General features: G+C 52.2%; 4 protein-coding genes and 2 pseudogenes across 4 annotated transcripts; all 6 read left to right on the forward strand.

Moving 5' to 3' along the window:
* Nucleotides 1-1,189: 1,189 nt before the first annotated feature.
* Nucleotides 1,190-1,510, forward strand: LOC116486861 (feather keratin 1-like). Its single transcript, XM_032183370.1, has one exon. It carries the CDS (start codon nucleotides 1,190-1,192, stop codon nucleotides 1,508-1,510), a length of 321 nt encoding a protein of 106 aa, XP_032039261.1.
* A 3,046-nt stretch (nucleotides 1,511-4,556) lies between these two features.
* On the forward strand, nucleotides 4,557-4,862 carry LOC116485687 (feather keratin 1-like). Its single transcript, XM_032181178.1, has one exon. The coding sequence runs from the start codon at nucleotides 4,557-4,559 to the stop codon at nucleotides 4,860-4,862; it is 306 nt and encodes a 101-aa protein (XP_032037069.1).
* A 3,659-nt stretch (nucleotides 4,863-8,521) lies between these two features.
* LOC116486671 lies at nucleotides 8,522-9,166 on the forward strand (annotated as a pseudogene).
* Nucleotides 9,167-12,134: 2,968 nt separating this feature from the next.
* LOC116485688 (feather keratin 1-like) lies at nucleotides 12,135-12,440 on the forward strand. Its single transcript, XM_032181179.1, has one exon. It carries the CDS (start codon nucleotides 12,135-12,137, stop codon nucleotides 12,438-12,440), a length of 306 nt encoding a protein of 101 aa, XP_032037070.1.
* A 3,096-nt stretch (nucleotides 12,441-15,536) lies between these two features.
* LOC116485689 (feather keratin 1-like) lies at nucleotides 15,537-15,842 on the forward strand. The gene has a single exon (XM_032181180.1). It carries the CDS (start codon nucleotides 15,537-15,539, stop codon nucleotides 15,840-15,842), a length of 306 nt encoding a protein of 101 aa, XP_032037071.1.
* A 2,131-nt stretch (nucleotides 15,843-17,973) lies between these two features.
* Nucleotides 17,974-18,617, forward strand: LOC116486652 (annotated as a pseudogene).
* The last annotated feature ends 270 nt before the right edge of the window (nucleotides 18,618-18,887 follow it).

Below are 18,887 nucleotides of genomic sequence, written 5' to 3' on the forward strand. Positions count from 1 at the left end.
GCATTTGTGGGTGCAACCTGACAGGTCCTGTGCACTTCAGTACATCCAGTGGCACAGCTTCTCCGTCTTCCTCGGCAATGTGCACTACTCACCTGAGAGACAGCCCACAAAACACTCACCTTGGCTAACCAGTGAAAGGCCTTGATGTTCACTCACCCTTTGCAGGTTTAGCTCGCATGCCTCCAGTTTCCATCTGAAATGTCCAAATCATCTTTCAGAAAATTAAACACTGGGCAGAGAAATAGGTTTCCCCCTTGACACAAATCCCAAACATCATCTCCAATAAAATGATGGCTACCAGCTGGCCCTTTCTCATAGTCCATCTTCTCCTCTGCCTTTCATGAACCTCAGGGCCGCTCACAGACCACACCACCCAGCCCAAGAAATCCCATCAAGCAAAGTGTCAAGCCTTGTCTTCTCTTGGGCCTTCAGATGTGGAAGAAAAGGGGAAACATGGAAAATTCGGAAAACACGGCCAGGGTTGGACCTACTCACCTCCCCTTCCTTCTTTTCGTAGCACCCGCTTCTATGCCCAATGCTGTCCACTGCAATAACTTGCTGACAGCCACAAAGTCCAATATGGCTGGGCCACACCACATGAATGCCACACAAAGACCTCACTCAAGACACTACACCTCTACCAGTCTTTCGACACATCACCTACCTGCCCTCCCATGCCACTTTCAGAGAAAGGCTCCAGCCTCTAATTCTGTCACTTTGAAGGTAACGCCAGGATCTAACACCATGTCCAAACAGGAGGAAATGAAAACGTCAAGTTGTGGGAAGGACACCACACCCCACCTCTTTACATGCCAGGCTTTGGCATGCAAGAGCAGCTCACGCCAAATGTTGTCATGCGCAGAGGCTCTCTCACCCTGCGGGCACTCAAGGACCAGCATAAAAGCCGGCCCTGCACCTCGCTCCCTCACACACTCCTTTCAACACCTTCTCCTCTGCGACCAAGGTGAGCCTCAATCCCAATCCCCTCCTTCACCCGCCCCATCGAAACCGTCTCTCCACAGGTGCTATGCCCCTAAACCCAGCAGGAATACCACCTCCCCTACGACCATGCTCCCCACACAAACAGGCCTCCCTATTCTCCTTGCCTACCTAGGCACCACTCCTCACACCACCAACACCCTACACATTCCCAACAGCCTCTCTTCCAGGCACCCTCCACACCACAGACATGTCCTGCTACGACATCTGCCGCCCCTGCGGACCCACCCCGCTGGCTAACAGCTGCAACGAGCCCTGTGTCAGGCAGTGCGAGGACTCCCACGTCGCCATCCAGCCTTCCACTGTGGTGGTCACCCTGCCAGGACCCATCCTCAGCTCCTTCCCCCAGAACACCGCCGTTGGATCCTCCGCATCAGCTGCCGTGGGCAGCAACCTCAGCACCCAGGGAGTGCCCATCTCCTCTGGGGGATTCGGAGGCTTTGGCCTTGGAGGCTATGGCTTGGGAGGCCTGGGCTGCTTCTCTGGCAGAAGAGCCTGCTACCCCTGCTAAGGACCCACACCAACACCCCTGACAGCAGCTAACAATGCCCTGCAGCCAACTTCATGGACTGAGGATGCTCTGATCAACGTGCTCTGGGAGTACCTTCCACACAAAATGCACAGCTGCTGATGGTCACTGTGCCTGCATCTCTGACCAGGGCCCTGCTGCTTGTGCTCCTTCCTTTTCACGAGTCTTCCTCAATAAAGTTCTAATGCATGCCAGTCTGACACTCCTCCTTTCTTCACACAACAATCTTCATCCAATGGAACCTGGACGGGCTGGAGAAGCAGGCCCATGTGAACTGCATGAGGTTCAACAAGTCCATGTACTGAACGTGGGTCAGGGCAATCCCAGATAAGAGTAGAGACTAGGAGAAGAACTCATTGAGAGCAGCTCTGCAGAGAAGGACTTAGGTTGTTCTGCTGGATGAAAGGCTCAACAGGATCCAGCAGTGCACGCCTGCAGCCCACAAGGCCAACTGCATGCAGTGCTTCATCAACAGAGGACTGGCCAACATAGTGAGGGAGTTGATTTTCCCCCTCTTTTCTGTTCTCGTGAAGCAGCACCTTGAGCACCTCTCCTGTGAAAGAAGGCTCAGAGAGTTGGGGGTGTTAAGCCTGGAGAAGTGATGGCTCTGCCAAGACTTCCTTGAGATCTTCCAGTACTTAAAGGGATGTTCATAAAAAGATGGAGAATGTCTCTTTACTCATGTAGATAATGATAGTTGAAGGGGTAATCGTCTTCAACTAAAAGAGGATAGATTTAGACTAGACATTAGGAGGAAATTCTTCACTGTGAGGATGGTGAGGATGGTGAGGATGTTGTGGTTAAACACAACAGGTAAGTTGTGGTTACCCCAGCCCCAGTGGTGTTCAGGGCCAGCCTGGATGGGACGTTGGCCAACGTAATGTAGTGGGTGGCATCCTTGCCTATGGCCGGGGGCTGGAGAAGATGATCCTTAAAGTCCCTTCCAAGGTGAGCCATTCGATGATGATTCCTTCTTGACCCTGTTTAAATACATGGTTCTAGATCAGGTCGAAAAGTGCCACAAGACCTCCTCTATTGTGCTGTTGTTACGTGGCAAGGTTTTGGTAGTGGAGACTACAGAGGAGGCCTCTGTGAGATGAATTCAGAAGTTGCCCCATGTTTCATATGGGCCTGTTTCAGCCATCTACAAAGGGACCTAAAACTGTCCAGTGCCGAGCCAATAACCGATGTTGTTTGTGCCTCTCTGATCCTCCACCTTCACAACAAACACTATCACAGAGTCCTACATATAGGTAGGATGTCAGTCACTTCTACGTAGAAGATGCTGTGCAGGCACACAGGGGATATGCTCTCTAAAAATCCATGCTGACTACTCTCCATCACTTTTCCGTACTTGAGAATACATTCAGGGAGGATTTCCTCAGAACCTTCCCAGGGACTGATATCAGGCTGACCAGGCTGCAGTTTCCCAGAAATTCCTCCTTCAACTTTTCTTGAACAAAAGAGTGGGATGAGTCTCTTCCAGTTTTCAGGAACCTCTCCCAGTCACCATGACCTTTCAAAAATAACTGAAACTGCTATTGCAAACATATCACCTGGGACATTGCACGTGTAGCTTGTTGAGTCCCACGCACTCCTGCATAACCAGTTACACAGACTCCCCAGAATCTTCTTCAACAAGCTGCAGTGGGAAACCCTTCAAAACAGTCACCTTGGCAGATCAGGGGCTGCACTTGCCATTCCCCACTCCTCAGAATGCAACCACGACCACTGGGGCCTCAGGTCCACAGCCACAAGCAGCATGCACACCTCCAGCTCCCCTCTGAAAGGTCCACATTGCATGTGTCAACACTGAAAACCATGCACAGAAATTGCATTCCCCCTTGAAATTCAACTCAATGAACACCCCAGTGCTTTGGGCCCAGACCTTCTGGACACTCCCACATGTCTGTCCCTGCCCCTCACAAATCTCACAGCCTCTCCCAGGCCTCAACAGACAGTCCAAGGGATTCCAACCAAACTGCATTAGGCCAAAGCCCTTGTGCTCGCCACAGAAAAGGGAGCAATATGGTGTTGCCAATGCAACCCTTGAAGAAGCATGGCAGGGCTCCCAATGCATTTAGTCTTGTCAGTCCTGAGACAGGCCTGCAACTCCAACACCCTGCTATGCAAACACCTCTTCTCTGCCTCTTTGGACTGCGGCCCCAGGGACAAGACAGGGGTCTTGCTCCCATACACTTGCTCCCACATACAGCCTCTACGTGCAAGATGGCCACCAACCACCAATGAAGCACACCCAACGGGAAAGACAAGGGCTAAACGCAGGCTGGTGAGTTGGGATGAAGGCACGGAGGGACTGAATGTGATGCAAGTGGTAGCGCATCACGCCCAGCATACCTGAGAAGCACTGGCCAACCTACTGTGGATGCCAACAAGGGGGACCTCCTCATCACAACAAAGCCAACGACCACACCTCATGAGTGCCAAACTATGACCTCATGGACAACAACGCACCTCTCCCATGTCTTCAATGCAACATCTATCCACCCCTACATGAACCTTCAAATGCTATCCTTCAGTCTTTAATACTCTCACTTGAAATGTTCCGCCACTTCCAACATCCTCAACAGGAAGAAATGGAGGCAGAACATTGTGGGGAGATCACACTCCACCTCATTACTTGAGGGGTTGTGGCATGTAAGAGCAGCTCAAGGCAAATGCTGTCATGCGCAAAGGGTTTCTAGCTCCGCAGACTCTCGGGAACCAGCATAAAAGCCGGCCCTGCGCCTCTCACCCTCACACACTCCTGCTGAAGCCTTCTCCCCTGCACCCAACAAGGTGAGTCTGAACTCTGCTCCGCTCCTTCACCCACCGCACCTGGCCCATCTCTCCACAAACCTTCTCTCCCCAGCCTCAGCAGCCGTTCCACCTCCCAACCACCAGGCTCCCCATAGCCCCACTCTGGGCCTTTCCACTCCCTTGAACTCCCCCAGCACAGCTCTTCAAGCAAAGAACACCCTCCGCCTTACTAACACCCTCTCTTCCAGGGACCCTCCACACCACAGACATGTCCTGCTACGACATCTGCCGCCCCTGCGGACCCACCCCGCTGGCTAACAGCTGCAACGAGCCCTGTGTCAGGCAGTGCGAGGCCTCCCACGTCGTCATCCAGCCTCCGACCGTGCTGGTCACCCTGCCAGGACCCATCCTCAGCTCCTTCCCCCAGAACACCGCCGTTGGATCCTCTGCATCAGCTGCTGTGGGCAGCAACCTCAGTTCCCAGGGAGTGCCCATCTCCTCCGGTGGCTTCGGAGGCTTTGGCCTGGGAGGCCTGGGCTGCATCTCTGGTGGAAGAGCCTGCTACCCCTGCTAAGGTCGCATGCCAATATTCCTGACAGTAGCCTCCAACACCATGCCAGCCAGCTCTCGGTCTGAGGACCCAATTCCGTGCTGTCCATGGAATACAAGCTGACAAGCCACAGCTTGTCATTCCATGGCACAACAAAGCAAGCAAACAAGGTATTGGACAGCCCTTGCTGTCAGGAAACACGGCCAACATACCTCCTTCTTTCTTTTTCTGTCTTCTTTCCATAGAACCATCACCTACGGCCACTACCTACGGCTGCAATGCCTTGCTGACTAGCACAATCCCTCAGGAAACCTTCAGGGGCTGCTCCCACCATGGGGTAGGGAGACCTGAGGGCTCTGGGAAAATCTGCTCTACGCAAGGACATTGGCTGGTAGTCACCCTCCAGGCACCTCAGAATGTGCACCTTCCACTTGACGTACCCTCTGTTTCATGTTTTCCTCAATAAAATCAATCTGCATCCCATATCCTGAAAGCCTCGTCTTCCTTTCTTCTCCCAACGCTCTTCCAACTTCACCCGACAGAAAGAAAAAAAAAGCAGGGCTCAAGTGGCCATCAGGGCCCAAGCCTGGTGGTATACAAATAGCGTTTGGAAAACGCTCTTACATAGCTCCTTCTGACTGAAGTAGAAAGACATGATGGGCCACTCAGCAGATCCTTAACTGGCTGCATGATCACATTCCAAGAGTTGCGCTCAAGAGCTTGGTGCCCAGCTGGAGACAAGGGAGGCATGGTGTCCCTTTAGGGTCTCTCTTAAGGCCTGTATTATTTAACACATCTGTCACACAAACACCTCACATATGGTACAAGACTCCTCATGCATTGTGGATGCGAACTCCTGCATTGTCACTGACCCACTGGCTCATCAGCTCCACAACCACAGCTATTTCTTTCAAGGCATGAACCAGAGAAGCAAGGACGTGGGCTATTCTGTGATTCTTGGACACATGGCCCACTTACATTCTAGCATTCTCCCACTTCTTTCCTTGGCTTGCACTGTCTCCTATGTCCAGTTCTCTCTGCTGCTACGACGTACTCACAAGCCAACCAACACCAGGGATCGACTCCCTCTCTGCTGCTTCCATCATAGGGCATGAAGTTCTCCGTGCTCTGGGAAAGTCTGCCGCACACAAGGATGAGATTTTGGTCACCCTACCTGCATCCAAGACCCCCAGCGGCTGTTCCACTTGATGCTCCTTCCTTTCCATGCACTTTCCTCAATAAAAGTCTCAAGCCTGCCAGCCTGACGCAACTCCTCTTCTCTTCATCTTCCCACTTCCCACAGTACAAACCAAAGATCAAGAGGTCATTGGCGTACGTCAAAAAGGACCACAACACCGTAAAATACATCACCCAAAACCTACAAGTGCCCAAACAGAAGCTTCATCATGCTAAGGCTCTTCTCCCCGTGCCTTCTGAAACAATTTCCCCTCTTTAGCACAAACTACCACTGCTTTCTTCTCTACTATGATCCTACACTGTCACAACAAACACTATCCCAGAATGATATAGTCAGGAAGGAACCTCTTGACACCAGGTAGGGCAACAGCTGTTGTCAAGGACGGTCAGGAGGCTCTCCAGGACCATGTGCAGTGGCATGCAGCCACTTTTCAGACCACCCCACTGTTTGTTTGTTTGTGTAACCCGTACTTGTCAGCTTCTCTGCAAGCGTGTCACGGGACCAAGCATCAAAGCCTTTCCGAAAGGTAAGGTAAGCAACAGCTGTTGCTGTCCCCTTGTGCACCCAGCAGCTCACTTCCATGAAGAAGACACTGAGAAGGCTCCAGTATGATCTGCTCTTTGTAGATCAATGCTGACTACTCCCCATCTCTTTCTTATCATTCATGTCCTTGTGGTATGCTTTCCAGGAGGATTTCTTTCAGAACCTTCCCAGTGATGCATGACAGACCGAACAGCCTGCAGAGTCCCAGACCTTCCTTCTCCAGCTTGTTGAACATCACAGTGGGATGAACCTCTTCCAGTCTTCAGGAACCCAGTTACCATCAAATTTCAAATAAAGATGAAAGTAGCCTTGTGAAGATATCAGCCAGCATTCTTAGCATTTGTGGGTGCAACCTGACAGGTCCTATGCACTTCAGAACATCCCGTGGCACATCTTCTCCATCTTCCTCAGCAACATGCACTACTCACCTGAAAGACAGCCCGTGAAACACTCACCTTGCCTAGCAGTGGAAGGCTTTCATATCCACCCAGTCTTCTGAGTTGCAGATTGTGAAATGTGTTCATCTGATTCGTGTCAATATGGAACAATGCTAGGGCTGCATGGTATGCTGAATGTGGTCTTCTGTCTTACATACCCTTGAATAACCACAAGTCTAAGAAAAACAGAGTGGTTAATGTATATAGTTCTTGTATCTATCAAAGGAATGTTTTAACAATTCCTGTCAATAGAGAGCTTGAAGGGAAATCTATTTGTAGGTTTCTCCTTGAAGTCTCTGATATATGGGGGGGGGATTCAGAATAAGTGCTAACTATTATGACTATTGCATGGGACACTATGCAAGTCTGCTGTTATCTGGCCAGGAGATTAAGGAGAAAGGGAAAGCTGAGGGACGACTAAAAGACAAAGCTTGCAGAGAACGCTGCACAAGTCTCTGACATACAGCCAAGTTGGACAAAGGAGAAGGACAAGAAAACAAAAGCCTGGGAGGAAGACTATGAGCCTTCAGCACGAGAGACCCCCAGAGACCTCAGAGGGACCACCGGAGACTGATACGCATGCTCCAGTTGGAGGGTTTGGATTCAGGAAACTAATTAATAACCCTGCTTTTTTCTAGAAGTAGTAATGAATATTTGTTAGCCTTGGAGCATAAAAATCATCTGCTTGATGTAACTGGCATGGGTCTTGGTGGAGCAGAGACTCCCAGCACACCCAGAGCTGTTTGCGTAGCTCTATTCCTTTAATAAATTGTAAACTTTGATTATAGTCCTATTTTGAAGACTGAGCCATTTATAACAAGATCATACAATTCCAAGTTTGCCTGAAATTTCCAAACCATCTTTCACAAAATCAAATGCTGGGCAGAGAAATAGGTTTTCCCCTTAACGCAAATCCCAAAATCATCCCCAATAACAAGATAGCTCCCAGCTGGCCCTTTCTCACACTCCCTCTTGTCCTCTGCCTTTCATGAACCTCAGGACCGCTCACAGACCACACAACTCAGCCCGAGAAATCCCATCAAGCCGAGCGTCAAGCCTTGTGTTCTCTGGGAACTTCAGCTTTGGACGAAAAGGGGGGGAAGCCTATGGTGTCAGGAACCAAGGCCAGTGTAGGACCTACTCACCTCTCATTCCTTCTTTTCATAGCACCCAATTCTATGCCCGATGCTGTCCATTGCAATAACTTGCTGACAGCCACAAAGCCCAGTGTGGCTGGGCCACACCACATGAATGCCACGCAAAGACCTCACTCATGACACCGCACCTCAGCCAGCCCTTGGCCACATCATCTACCTGCCCTCCCATGCACCTTTCCGAGAAATGCTCCAGCCTCTAATTCTCTCACTTTGAAGGTGCTGTCAGGATCTAACACCATGTCCTCACTAGGAGGACATGAAAAGGTCAAGTTGTGGGAAGGACACCACACCCCACCTCTTTACTTGCCAGGCTTTGGAATGGAAGAGCAGCTCACGCCAAATGTTGTCATGCGCAGAGGCTCTCTCGCCCTGCAGGCACTCACGGACCAGCATAAAAGCCGGCCCTGCGCCTCGCTCCCTCACACACTCCACCACACGCCTTCTCCCCTGCACCCAACAAGGTGAGTCTAAACCCCGATCCCTTCCTTCACCTGCCTCCCAACACAGTCTCTGCCCCCAACCTCAGCAGCCCTTCCACCTCCCCACTACCATGCTCTCATAAAATCCCAGGCCTCCCCACTCCCTTGGCCTCCTGCACCACCACTCCTCACGCCCACAACACCCTCCACCTTCACAACACCCTCTCTTCCAGGCACCCTCCACAACACAGACATGTCCTGCTACGACATCTGCCGCCCCTGCGGACCCACCCCGCTGGCTAACAGCTGCAACGAGCCCTGTGTCAGGCAGTGCGAGGACTCCCACGTTGCCATCCAGCCCTCCACCGTCGTGGTCACCCTGCCAGGACCCATCCTCAGCTCCTTCCCCCAGAACACCGCCGTTGGATCCTCCGCATCAGCTGCCGTGGGCAGCAACCTCAGCGCCCAGGGAGTGCCCGTCTCCTCCGGTGGCTTTGGAGGCTTTGGCCTTGGAGGCTTTGGCTTGGGAGGCCTGGGCTGCTTCTCTGGCAGAAGAGCCTGCTACCCCTGCTAAGGACCCACGCCAACACCCCTGACAGCAGCTAACAATGCCCTGCAACCAACTTCATGGACTGAGGATGCTCTGCTGCTTGTGCACCTTCCTTTTCATGAGTCTTCCTTAATAAAGTTCTTATGCATGCCAGCCTGACACTCCTCCTTTCTTCACCCAATGCTCTTCATCCAAAGGAACCTAGACAGGCTGGAGAAGCAGGCCCATGTGAACCCCGTGAGGTTCAACAAGTCCATGTACTGAACGTGGGTCAGGGCAATCCCAGACAGGAGTACAGACTGGGAGAAGAACTCAATGAGAGCAACCTGCAGAGAAGGACTTGGGTTGTTCTGCTGGATGAAAGGCTCTACAATATCCAGCAGTGCATGCCTGCAGCCCACAAGGCCAACTGCATGCAGTGCTGCATCAACAGAGCAGTAACCAGCATAGTGAGGGAGTTGATTGCCCGCCTCTTTTCTGTCCTCGTGAGGCTCTACTTTGACCAGCTTTCCTATGAAAGAAGGCTCAGAGAGCTGGGGATGTTCAGCCTGGAGAAGTGAAGGCTCTGCGGAGGCTTCCTTGAGGCCTTTCAGTAGTTAAAGGGGTCTTCACAAAGGATGGAGAATATCTCTTTACTCGTGTAGATAATGATAGGAGAAGGGGTAATGGTCTTCAACTGAAAAAGGATAGATTTAGACTAGATATTAGGAGGAAAATCTTCACTGTGAGGGTGGTGAGGCAATGGTACAGGTAAGTTGTGGTTACCCCAGCTCCGGTGGTGTTCAAGGCCAGCCTGGTTGGGACCTTGGCCAACGTAATATGGTGGGTGACATCCCTTCCTACGGCAGGGGGCTGGAGTAAGATGATCCTTAAAGTTCCTTCCAAGGTGAGACAGTCTATGATTCTATGATGATTCCTTCTTCTCCCTGTTTAAGTACATGGTTCAAGATCAGGTCGAAAAGTGCCACAAGACCTCTCCTGTTGTGCTGTTGTTACGTGGAAAAATTTTGGTAGTGGGGACTACAGAGGAGGCCTCAGTGAGATGAATTAAGCAGCTGCCCCATGTTTGATAAGGGCCTGTTTCAGCCATCTACAAAGGGACCTAAAACTGTCCAGTGCCGAGCCAATAACCGATGTTGTTTGTGCCTCTCTGATCCTCCACCTTCACAACAAACACTATCACAGAGTCCTACATATAGGTAGGACGTCAGTCACTTCTACGTAGAAGATGCTGTGCAGGCACACAGGGGATATGCTCTCTAAAAATCTATGCTGACTACTCTCCATCACTTTTCCGTACTTGAGAATAAATTCAGGGAAGATTTCCTCAGAACCTTCCCAGGGACTGATATCAGGCTGACCAGGCTGCAGTTTCCCAGAAATTCCTCCTTCAACTTTTCTTGAACAAAAGAGTGGGATGAGCCTCTTCCAGTTTTCAGGAACCTCTCCCAGTCACCATGACCTTTCAAAAATAACTGAAACTGCTATTGCAAACATATAACCTGGGGCATTCAGTGTTTGCAGGTGTAGCTTGTTGGGTCCCACGTACTCCTGCATAACCAGCCACACAGACTCCCCAGCATCTTCGTCAACAAGCTGCAGTGGGAAACCCTTCAAAACAGTCACCTTGGCAGATCAGGGGCTGCACTTGCCATTCCCCACTCCTCAGAATGCAACCACGACCACTGGGGCCTCAGGTCCGCAGCCACAAGCAGCATGCACACCTCCAGCTCCACTCTGAAAAATCCACATTGTATGTGTCAACACTGGAAACCATGCACAGAAATAGGATTCCCCCTTGACACTCACCTCAAAGAACACCCCAGCACTTTGGACCCAGACCTTCTGGACACTCCCACATGTCTGTCCCTGCCCCTCACAAATCTCACAGCCTCCACCAGGCCTCAACAGACAGCCTAAGAGATTCCCACCAAACTGCATTAGGCCAAAGCCCTTGCTGTCAACGTGCTGGCCACAGAAATGGGAGCTCAATGGAGGTGCCAATGCAACCCTTTACGAAACATGACAGGGCTCCCAATGCACTTAGTCTTGTCAGCCCTGAGACAGGCCTGCGACTCCAACACCCTGCTATGCAAACACCTCTTCTCTGCCTCTTTGGACTGCGGCCCCAGGGACAAGACAGGGGTCTTGCTCCCATACACTTCCTCCCACGTACAACCTCTATGTGCACGATTGCCACCAAGACACCAATGAAGCACACCCAACAGGAAAGACAAGGGCTAAACGCAGGCTGATGAGTTGGGATGAAGGCACGGAGGGACTGAATGTGATGCAAGTGGTAGCGCATCACACCCAGCATACCTGAGAAGCACTGGCCAACCTACTGTGGATGCCAACAAGGGGGGCCTCCTCCTCACAACAAAGCCAACGACTACACCTCATGGCTGCCAAACTATGACCTCACGGACAACAATGCACCTCTCCCATTTTTTGAATGCAACATTTATCCACCCCTACATGAACCTTCAAAAGCTATCCTTCAGTCTTTAATACTCTCACTTGAAATGTTCCGCCACTTCCAATATCCTCAACAGGAAGAAATGGAGGCAGAACATTGTGGGGAGATCACACCCCACCTCATTACTTGAGGGGTTGTGGCATGTAAGAGCGGCTCACGGCTAATGATGTCATGCGCAAAGGCTCTCTCACCTCATGGATACTCGGGGATCAGCATAAAAGCCGGCCCTGCGCCTCTCACCCTCACACACTCCTGCCGAAGCCTTCTCCCCTGCACCCAACAAGGTGAGTCTGAACTCTGCTCCTCTCCTTCACCCACCGCACCTAGCCCATCTCTCCACAAACCTTCTCTCCTCAGCCTCAGCAGCCGTTCCACCTCCCAACCACCAGGCTCCCCATACCCCCACTCTGGGCCTTTCCACTCCCTTGGCCTCCCCCAGCACAGCTCTTCAAGCAAGGAACACCCTCCGCCTTACTAACACCCTCTCTTCCAGGGACCCTCCACACCACAGACATGTCCTGCTACGACATCTGCCGCCCCTGCGGACCCACCCCGCTGGCTAACAGCTGCAACGAGCCCTGTGTCAGGCAGTGCGAGGCCTCCCACGTCGTCATCCAGCCTCCTACCGTGCTGGTCACCCTGCCAGGACCCATCCTCAGCTCCTTCCCCCAGAACACCGCCGTTGGATCCTCCGCATCAGCTGCTGTGGGCAGCAACCTCAGTTCCCAGGGAGTGCCCATCTCCTCCGGTGGCTTCGGAGGCTTTGGCCTGGGAGGCCTGGGCTGCATCTCTGGTGGAAGAGCCTGCTACCCCTGCTAAGGTCACATGCCAATATTCCTGACAGTAGCCTCCAACTCCATGCCAGCCAGCTCTCGGTCTGAGGACCCAATTCCGTGCTGTCCATGGAATACGAGCTGACAAGCCACAGCTCGTCATTCCATGGCACAACAAAGCAAGCAAACAAGGTATTGGACAGCCCTTGCTGTCAGGAAACATGGCCAACATATCTCCTTCTTTCTTCCTCTTTCTTCTTTCCATAGAACCACCTCCTACAGCCACTTCCTACAGCTGCAATGCCTTGCTCACTAGCACAATCCCTCAGGAAACCTTCAGGGGCTGCTCCCACCATGGGGTAGGGAGACCTGAGGGCTCTGGGAAAATCTGCTCTACGCAAGGACATTGGCTGGTAGTCACCCTCCAGGCACCTCAGAATGTGCACCTTCCACTTGACGTACCCTCTGTTTCATGTTTTCCTCAATAAAATCAATCTGCATCCCATATCCTGAAAGCCTCGTCTTCCTTTCTTCTCCCAACGCTCTTCCAACTTCACTTGATAGAAAGAAAAAAAAGCAGGGCTTAAGTGGCCATCAGGGCCCAAGCCTGGTGGTATACAAATAGCGTTTGGAAAACGCTCTTACATAGCTCCTTCCTGCTGAAGTGGAAAGACATGATGGGCCACTCGGCAGATCCTTAACTGGCTGCATGATCACATTCCAAGAGTTGCGCTCAAGAGCTTGGTGCCCAGCTGGAGACAAGGGAGGCATGGTGTCCCTTTAGGGTCTCTCTTAAGGCCTGTATTATTTAACACTTCTGTCACACAAACACCTCACATATGGTACAAGACTCCTCATGCATTGTGGATGCGCCTCTGCATTGTCACTGACCCACTGGCTCATCAGCTCCACAACCACAGCTATTTCTTTCAAGGCATGAACCAGAGAAGCAAGGACGTGGGCTATTCTGCGATTCTTGGACACATGGCCCACTTACATTCTAGCATTCTCCTACTTCTTTCCTTGGCTTGCACTGTCTCCTATGTCCAGTTCTCTCTGCTGCTACAACGTGCTCACAAGCCAACCACCACCAGGGATCAACTCCCTCTCTGCTGCTTGCTTCCGTCATAGGGCATGAAGTTCTCCGTGCTCTGGAAAAGTCTCCCGCACACAATGATGAGATTTTCGTCACCCTACCTGCATCCAAGACCCCCAGGGACTGTTCCACTTGAAGCTCCTTCCTTTCCATGCACTTTCCTCAATAAAAGTCTCTGCCAATAATCGATGTTGTTTGTGCCTCTCTGATCCTCCACCTTCACAACAAACACTATCACAGAGTCCTACATAGAGGTAGGACGTCAGTCACTTCTACGTAGAAGATGCTGTGCAGGCACACAGGGGATATGCTCTCTAAAAATCCATGCTGACTACTCTCCATCACTTTTCCGTACTTGAGAATAAATGCAGGGAGGATTTCCTCAGAACCTTCCCAGGGACTGATATCAGGCTGACCAGGCTGCAGTTTCCCAGAAATTCCTCCTTCAACTTTTCTTGAACAAAAGAGTGGGATGAGTCTCTTCCAGTTTTCAGGAACCTCTCCTAGTCACCATGACCTTTCAAAAATAACTGAAACTGCTATTGCAAACATATCACCTGGGGCATTCAGCATTTGCAGGTGTAGCTTGTTGGGTCCCACGTACTCCTGCATAACCAGTTACACAGACTCCCCAGCATCTTCGTCAACAAGCTGCAGAGGGAAACCCTTCAAAACAGTCACCTTGGCAGATCAGGGGCTGCACTTGCCATTCCCCACTCCTCAGAATGCAACCACGACCACTGGGGCCTCAGGTCCACAGCCACAAGCAGCATGCACACCTCCAGCTCCACTCTGAAACGTCCACATTGTATGTGTCAACACTGAAAACCATGCACAGAAATAGGATTCCCCCTTGTCACTCACCTCAAAGAATGCCCCAGTTTTTGGGCCCAGACCTTCTGGACACTCCCACATGTCTGACCCTGCCCCTCACAAATCTCACAGCCTCTCCCAGGCCTCAACAGACAGCCCAAGGGATTCCCACCAAACTGCATTAGGCCAAAGCCCTTGCTGTCAACGTGCTGGCCACAGAAATGGAAGCTCAATGGAGGTGCCAATGCAACCCTTTACGAAACATGACAGGGCTCCCAATGCACTTAGTCTTGTCAGCCCTGAGACAGGCCTGCGACTCCAACACCCTGCTATGCAAACACCTCTTCTCTGCCTCTTTGGACTGCGGCCCCAGGGACAAGACAGGGGTCTTGCTCCCATACACTTCCTCCCACATACAGCCTCTACGTGCAAGATGGCCACCATGCCACCAATGAAGCACACCCAACGGGAAAGACAAGGGCTAAACGCAGGCTGATGAGTTGGGATGAAGGCACGGAGGGACTGAATGTGATGCAAGTGGTAGCGCATCACACCCAGCATACCTGAGAAGCACTGGCCAACCTACTGTGGATGCCAACAAGGGGGGCCTCCTCCTCACAACAAAGCCAACGACTACACCTCATGGCTGCCAAACTATGACCTCACGGACAACAACGCACCTCTCCCATGTCTTCAATGCAACATCTATCCACCCCTACATGAACCTTCAAATGCTATCCTTCAGTCTTTAATACTCTCACTTGAAATGTTCCGCCACTTCCAATATCCTCAACAGGAAGAAATGGAGGCAGAACATTGTGGGGAGATCACACCCCACCTCATTACTTGAGGGGTTGTGGCATGTAAGAGCAGCTCATGCCAAATACTGTCATGCGCAAAGGCTCTCTCACCTCATGGATACTCGGGGACCAGCATAAAAGCCGGCCCTGCGCCTCTCACCCTCACACACTCCTGCCGAAGCCTTCTCCCCTGCACCCAACAAGGTGAGTCTGAACTCTGCTCCGCTCCTTCACCCACCGCACCTGGCCCATCTCTCCACAAACCTTCTCTCCTCAGCCTCAGCAGCCGTTCCACCTCCCAACCACCAGGCTCCCCATAGCCCCACTCTGGGCCTTTCCACTCCCTTGAACTCCCCCAGCACAGCTCTTCAAGCAAAGAACACCCTCCGCCTTACTAACACCCTCTCTTCCAGGGACCCTCCACAACACAGACATGTCCTGCTACGACATCTGCCGCCCCTGCGGACCCACCCCACTGGCTAACAGCTGCAACGAGCCCTGTGTCAGGCAGTGCGAGGCCTCCCACATCGTCATCCAGCCTCCTACCGTGCTGGTCACCCTGCCAGGACCCATCCTCAGCTCCTTCCCCCAGAACACCGCCGTTGGATCCTCCGCATCAGCTGCCGTGGGCAGCAACCTCAGCGCCCAGGGAGTGCCCATCTCCTCCGGTGGCTTCGGAGGCTTTGGCCTGGGAGGCCTGGGCTGCATCTCAGGTGGAAGAGCCTGCTACCCCTGCTAAGGTCGCATGCCAATATTCCTGACAGTAGCCTCCAACTCCATGCCAGCCAGCTCTCGGTCTGAGGACCCAATTCCGTGCTGTCCATGGAATACGAGCTGACAAGCCACAGCTCGTCATTCCATGGCACAACAAAGCAAGCAAACAAGGTATTGGACAGCCCTTGCTGTCAGGAAACATGGCCAACATACCTCCTTCTTTCTTCCTCTTTCTTCTTTCCATAGAACCACCTCCTACGGCCACTACCTACAGCTGCAATGCCTTGCTCACTAGCACAATCCCTCAGGAAACCTTCAGGGGCTGCTCCCACCAGGGGGTAGGGAGACCTGAGGGCTCTGGGAAAATCTACTGTATGCAAGGACATAGGTTAGTGGTCACCCTCCAGCCACCTCAGAATGTGCATCTCCCACATGACTTTCCCTCTTTTTCATGTTTTCCTCAATAAAATCAATCTGCATCCCAAATCCTGAGATGCCTCTTCATTATTTCTTCTCCCAGCGCTTTTCCAAATTCACGCAACAAAAAGAACAAAAAGCAGGGCTCAAGTGGCCATCAGGGCCCAAGCCTCTTGGTGTTCAAGAAGTATTTGGACAATGCTCTTACATATCTCCTGGGCACTAAAATGGAAAGACATGATGGGCCACTCAGCAGATAAGGAATTGACTGCACAGTCACATTCCAAGAGTTGCGCTCAACAGCTCGGTGGCCAGGTGGGGACCGGGGAGGAGTGGTGTCCCTCTGGGGTCTCTATAGAGGCCAGTATTATTTCACTGAGCTGTCCCTCACACGGACACCACACATATGTTGCAAGACTCTGGTGGATGTGGATGCATCTTTGTGTCGTCGCTGACCCTCAAGTTCTCAAGCACGCCGGCCTGACGTGCTTCCTCTTCCCTTCTTCTTCCCACTTCCCTCAGCACAAAGGCAAAGCTCTAGAGGTCATCGGGATAGGTTGAAAAGGGCCACAACACCTTCAAATACATCACCCAAGACTTACAAGTGACCAAACACAAGCTTCATCATTCTAAAGCCCTTCTGCCCATGCCTTCTGAAACAATTTCCCCTCATTAGCACACCCTATAGCTGCTTTCTTTTGCACCACGATCGTACACAGTGTCCGATCACAAAGTGACCAGCCTGCAGTTCCCCACACCTTTCTTCTGCATCTGTTGAACATCGCAGTGGGATGAACCTCTTCCAGTCTTCAGGAACCCAGTTGCCATCAACTTTCAAAGAAAGATGAAAGTAGCCTTCTGAAGATATCTGCCAGGACTCTCAGCATTTGTAGGAGCAACCTGACAGGTCCTGTGCACTTCAGTACATCCAGTGGCACAGCTTCTCCGTCTTCCTGGCAATGTGCACTACTCGCCTGAGAGCCAGGCCATGAAACACTCACCTTGGCTAACCAGTGGAAGACCTTGATGTTCACTCACCCTTTGCAGGTTTAGCTTGCATGCTTCCAGTTTCCAACCGAAATGTCCAAATCATCTTTCAGAAAATTACACACTGGCCAGAGAAATAGGTTTCCTCCTTGACACAAATCCCAAATATCATCCCCCAAAAGATGATGGCTCCCAGCTGGCCCTTTCTCACACTCCCTCTTGTCCTCTGCCTTTCATGAACCTCAGGACCGCTCACAGACCACACAACTCAGCCCAAGAAATCCTAACAAGCCGAGCGTCAAGCCTTGTGTTCTCTGGGAACTTCAGCTTTGGACGAAAAGGGGGGGAAGCCTATGGTGTCAGGAACCAAGGCCAGTGTAGGACCTACTCACCTCTCATTCCTTCTTTTCATAGCACCCAATTCTATGCCCGATGCTGTCCATTGCAATAACTTGCTGACAGCCACAAAGCCCAGTGTGGCTGGGCCACACCACATGAATGCCACGCAAAGACCTCACTCATGACACCGCACCTCAGCCAGCCCTTGGCCACATCATCTACCTGCCCTCCCATGCACCTTTCAGAGAAATGCTCCAGCCTCTAATTCTCTCACTTTGAAGGTGCTGTCAGGATCTAACACCATGTCCTCACTAGGAGGACATGAAAAGGTCAAGTTGTGGGAAGGACACCACACCCCACCTCTTTACTTGCCAGGCTTTGGAATGGAAGAGCAGCTCACGCCAAATGTTGTCATGCGCAGAGGCTCTCTCGCCCTGCAGGCACTCACGGACCAGCATAAAAGCCGGCCCTGCGCCTCGCTCCCTCACACACTCCACCACACGCCTTCTCCCCTGCACCCAACAAGGTGAGTCTAAACCCCGATCCCTTCCTTCACCTGCCTCCCAACACAGTCTCTGCCCCCACCTCAGCAGCCCTTCCACCTCCCCACTACCATGCTCTCATAAAATCCCAGGCCTCCCCACTCCCTTGGCCTCCTGCACCACCACTCCTCACGCCCACAACACCCTCCACCTTCACAACACCCTCTCTTCCAGGCACCCTCCACAACACAGACATGTCCTGCTACGACATCTGCCGCCCCTGCGGACCCACCCCGCTGGCTAACAGCTGCAACGAGCCCTGTGTCAGGCAGTGCGAGGACTCCCACGTTGCCATCCAGCCCTCCACCGTCGTGGTCACCCTGCCAGGACCCATCCTCAGCTCCTTCCCCCAGAACACCGCCGTTGGATCCTCCGCATCAGCTGCCGTGGGCAGCAACCTCAGCGCCCAGGGAGTGCCCGTCTCCTCCGGTGGCTTTGGAGGCTTTGGCCTTGGAGGCTTTGGCTTCGGAGGCCTGGGCTGCTTCTCTGGCAGAAGAGCCTGCTACCCCTGCTAAGGACCCACGCCAACACCCCTGACAGCAGCTAACAATGCCCTGCAACCAACTTCAGGGACTGAGGATGCTCTGCTGCTTGTGCACCTTCCTTTTCATGAGTCTTCCTTAATAAAGTTCTTATGCATGCCAGCCTGACACTCCTCCTTTCTTCACCCAATGCTCTTCATCCAAAGGAACCTAGACAGGCTGGAGAAGCAGGCCCATGTGAACCACATGAGGTTCAACAAGTCCATGTACTGAACGTGGGTCAGGGCAATCCCAGACAGGAAT

The sequence above is a fragment of the Aythya fuligula genome, chromosome 2 (assembly GCF_009819795.1).
Source record: "Aythya fuligula isolate bAytFul2 chromosome 2, bAytFul2.pri, whole genome shotgun sequence".
NCBI classification, from domain to species: domain Eukaryota; kingdom Metazoa; phylum Chordata; class Aves; order Anseriformes; family Anatidae; genus Aythya; species Aythya fuligula.

Bases quoted from the DNA above. Each gene is read 5' to 3' on its own strand.
- LOC116486861 (XM_032183370.1), top strand. From the start codon at position 1,190: ATGTCCTGCTACGACATCTGCCGCCCCTGCGGACCCACCCCGCTGGCT.
- LOC116485688 (XM_032181179.1), top strand. From the start codon at position 12,135: ATGTCCTGCTACGACATCTGCCGCCCCTGCGGACCCACCCCGCTGGCT.
- LOC116485689 (XM_032181180.1), top strand. From the start codon at position 15,537: ATGTCCTGCTACGACATCTGCCGCCCCTGCGGACCCACCCCACTGGCT.
- LOC116485687 (XM_032181178.1), top strand. From the start codon at position 4,557: ATGTCCTGCTACGACATCTGCCGCCCCTGCGGACCCACCCCGCTGGCT.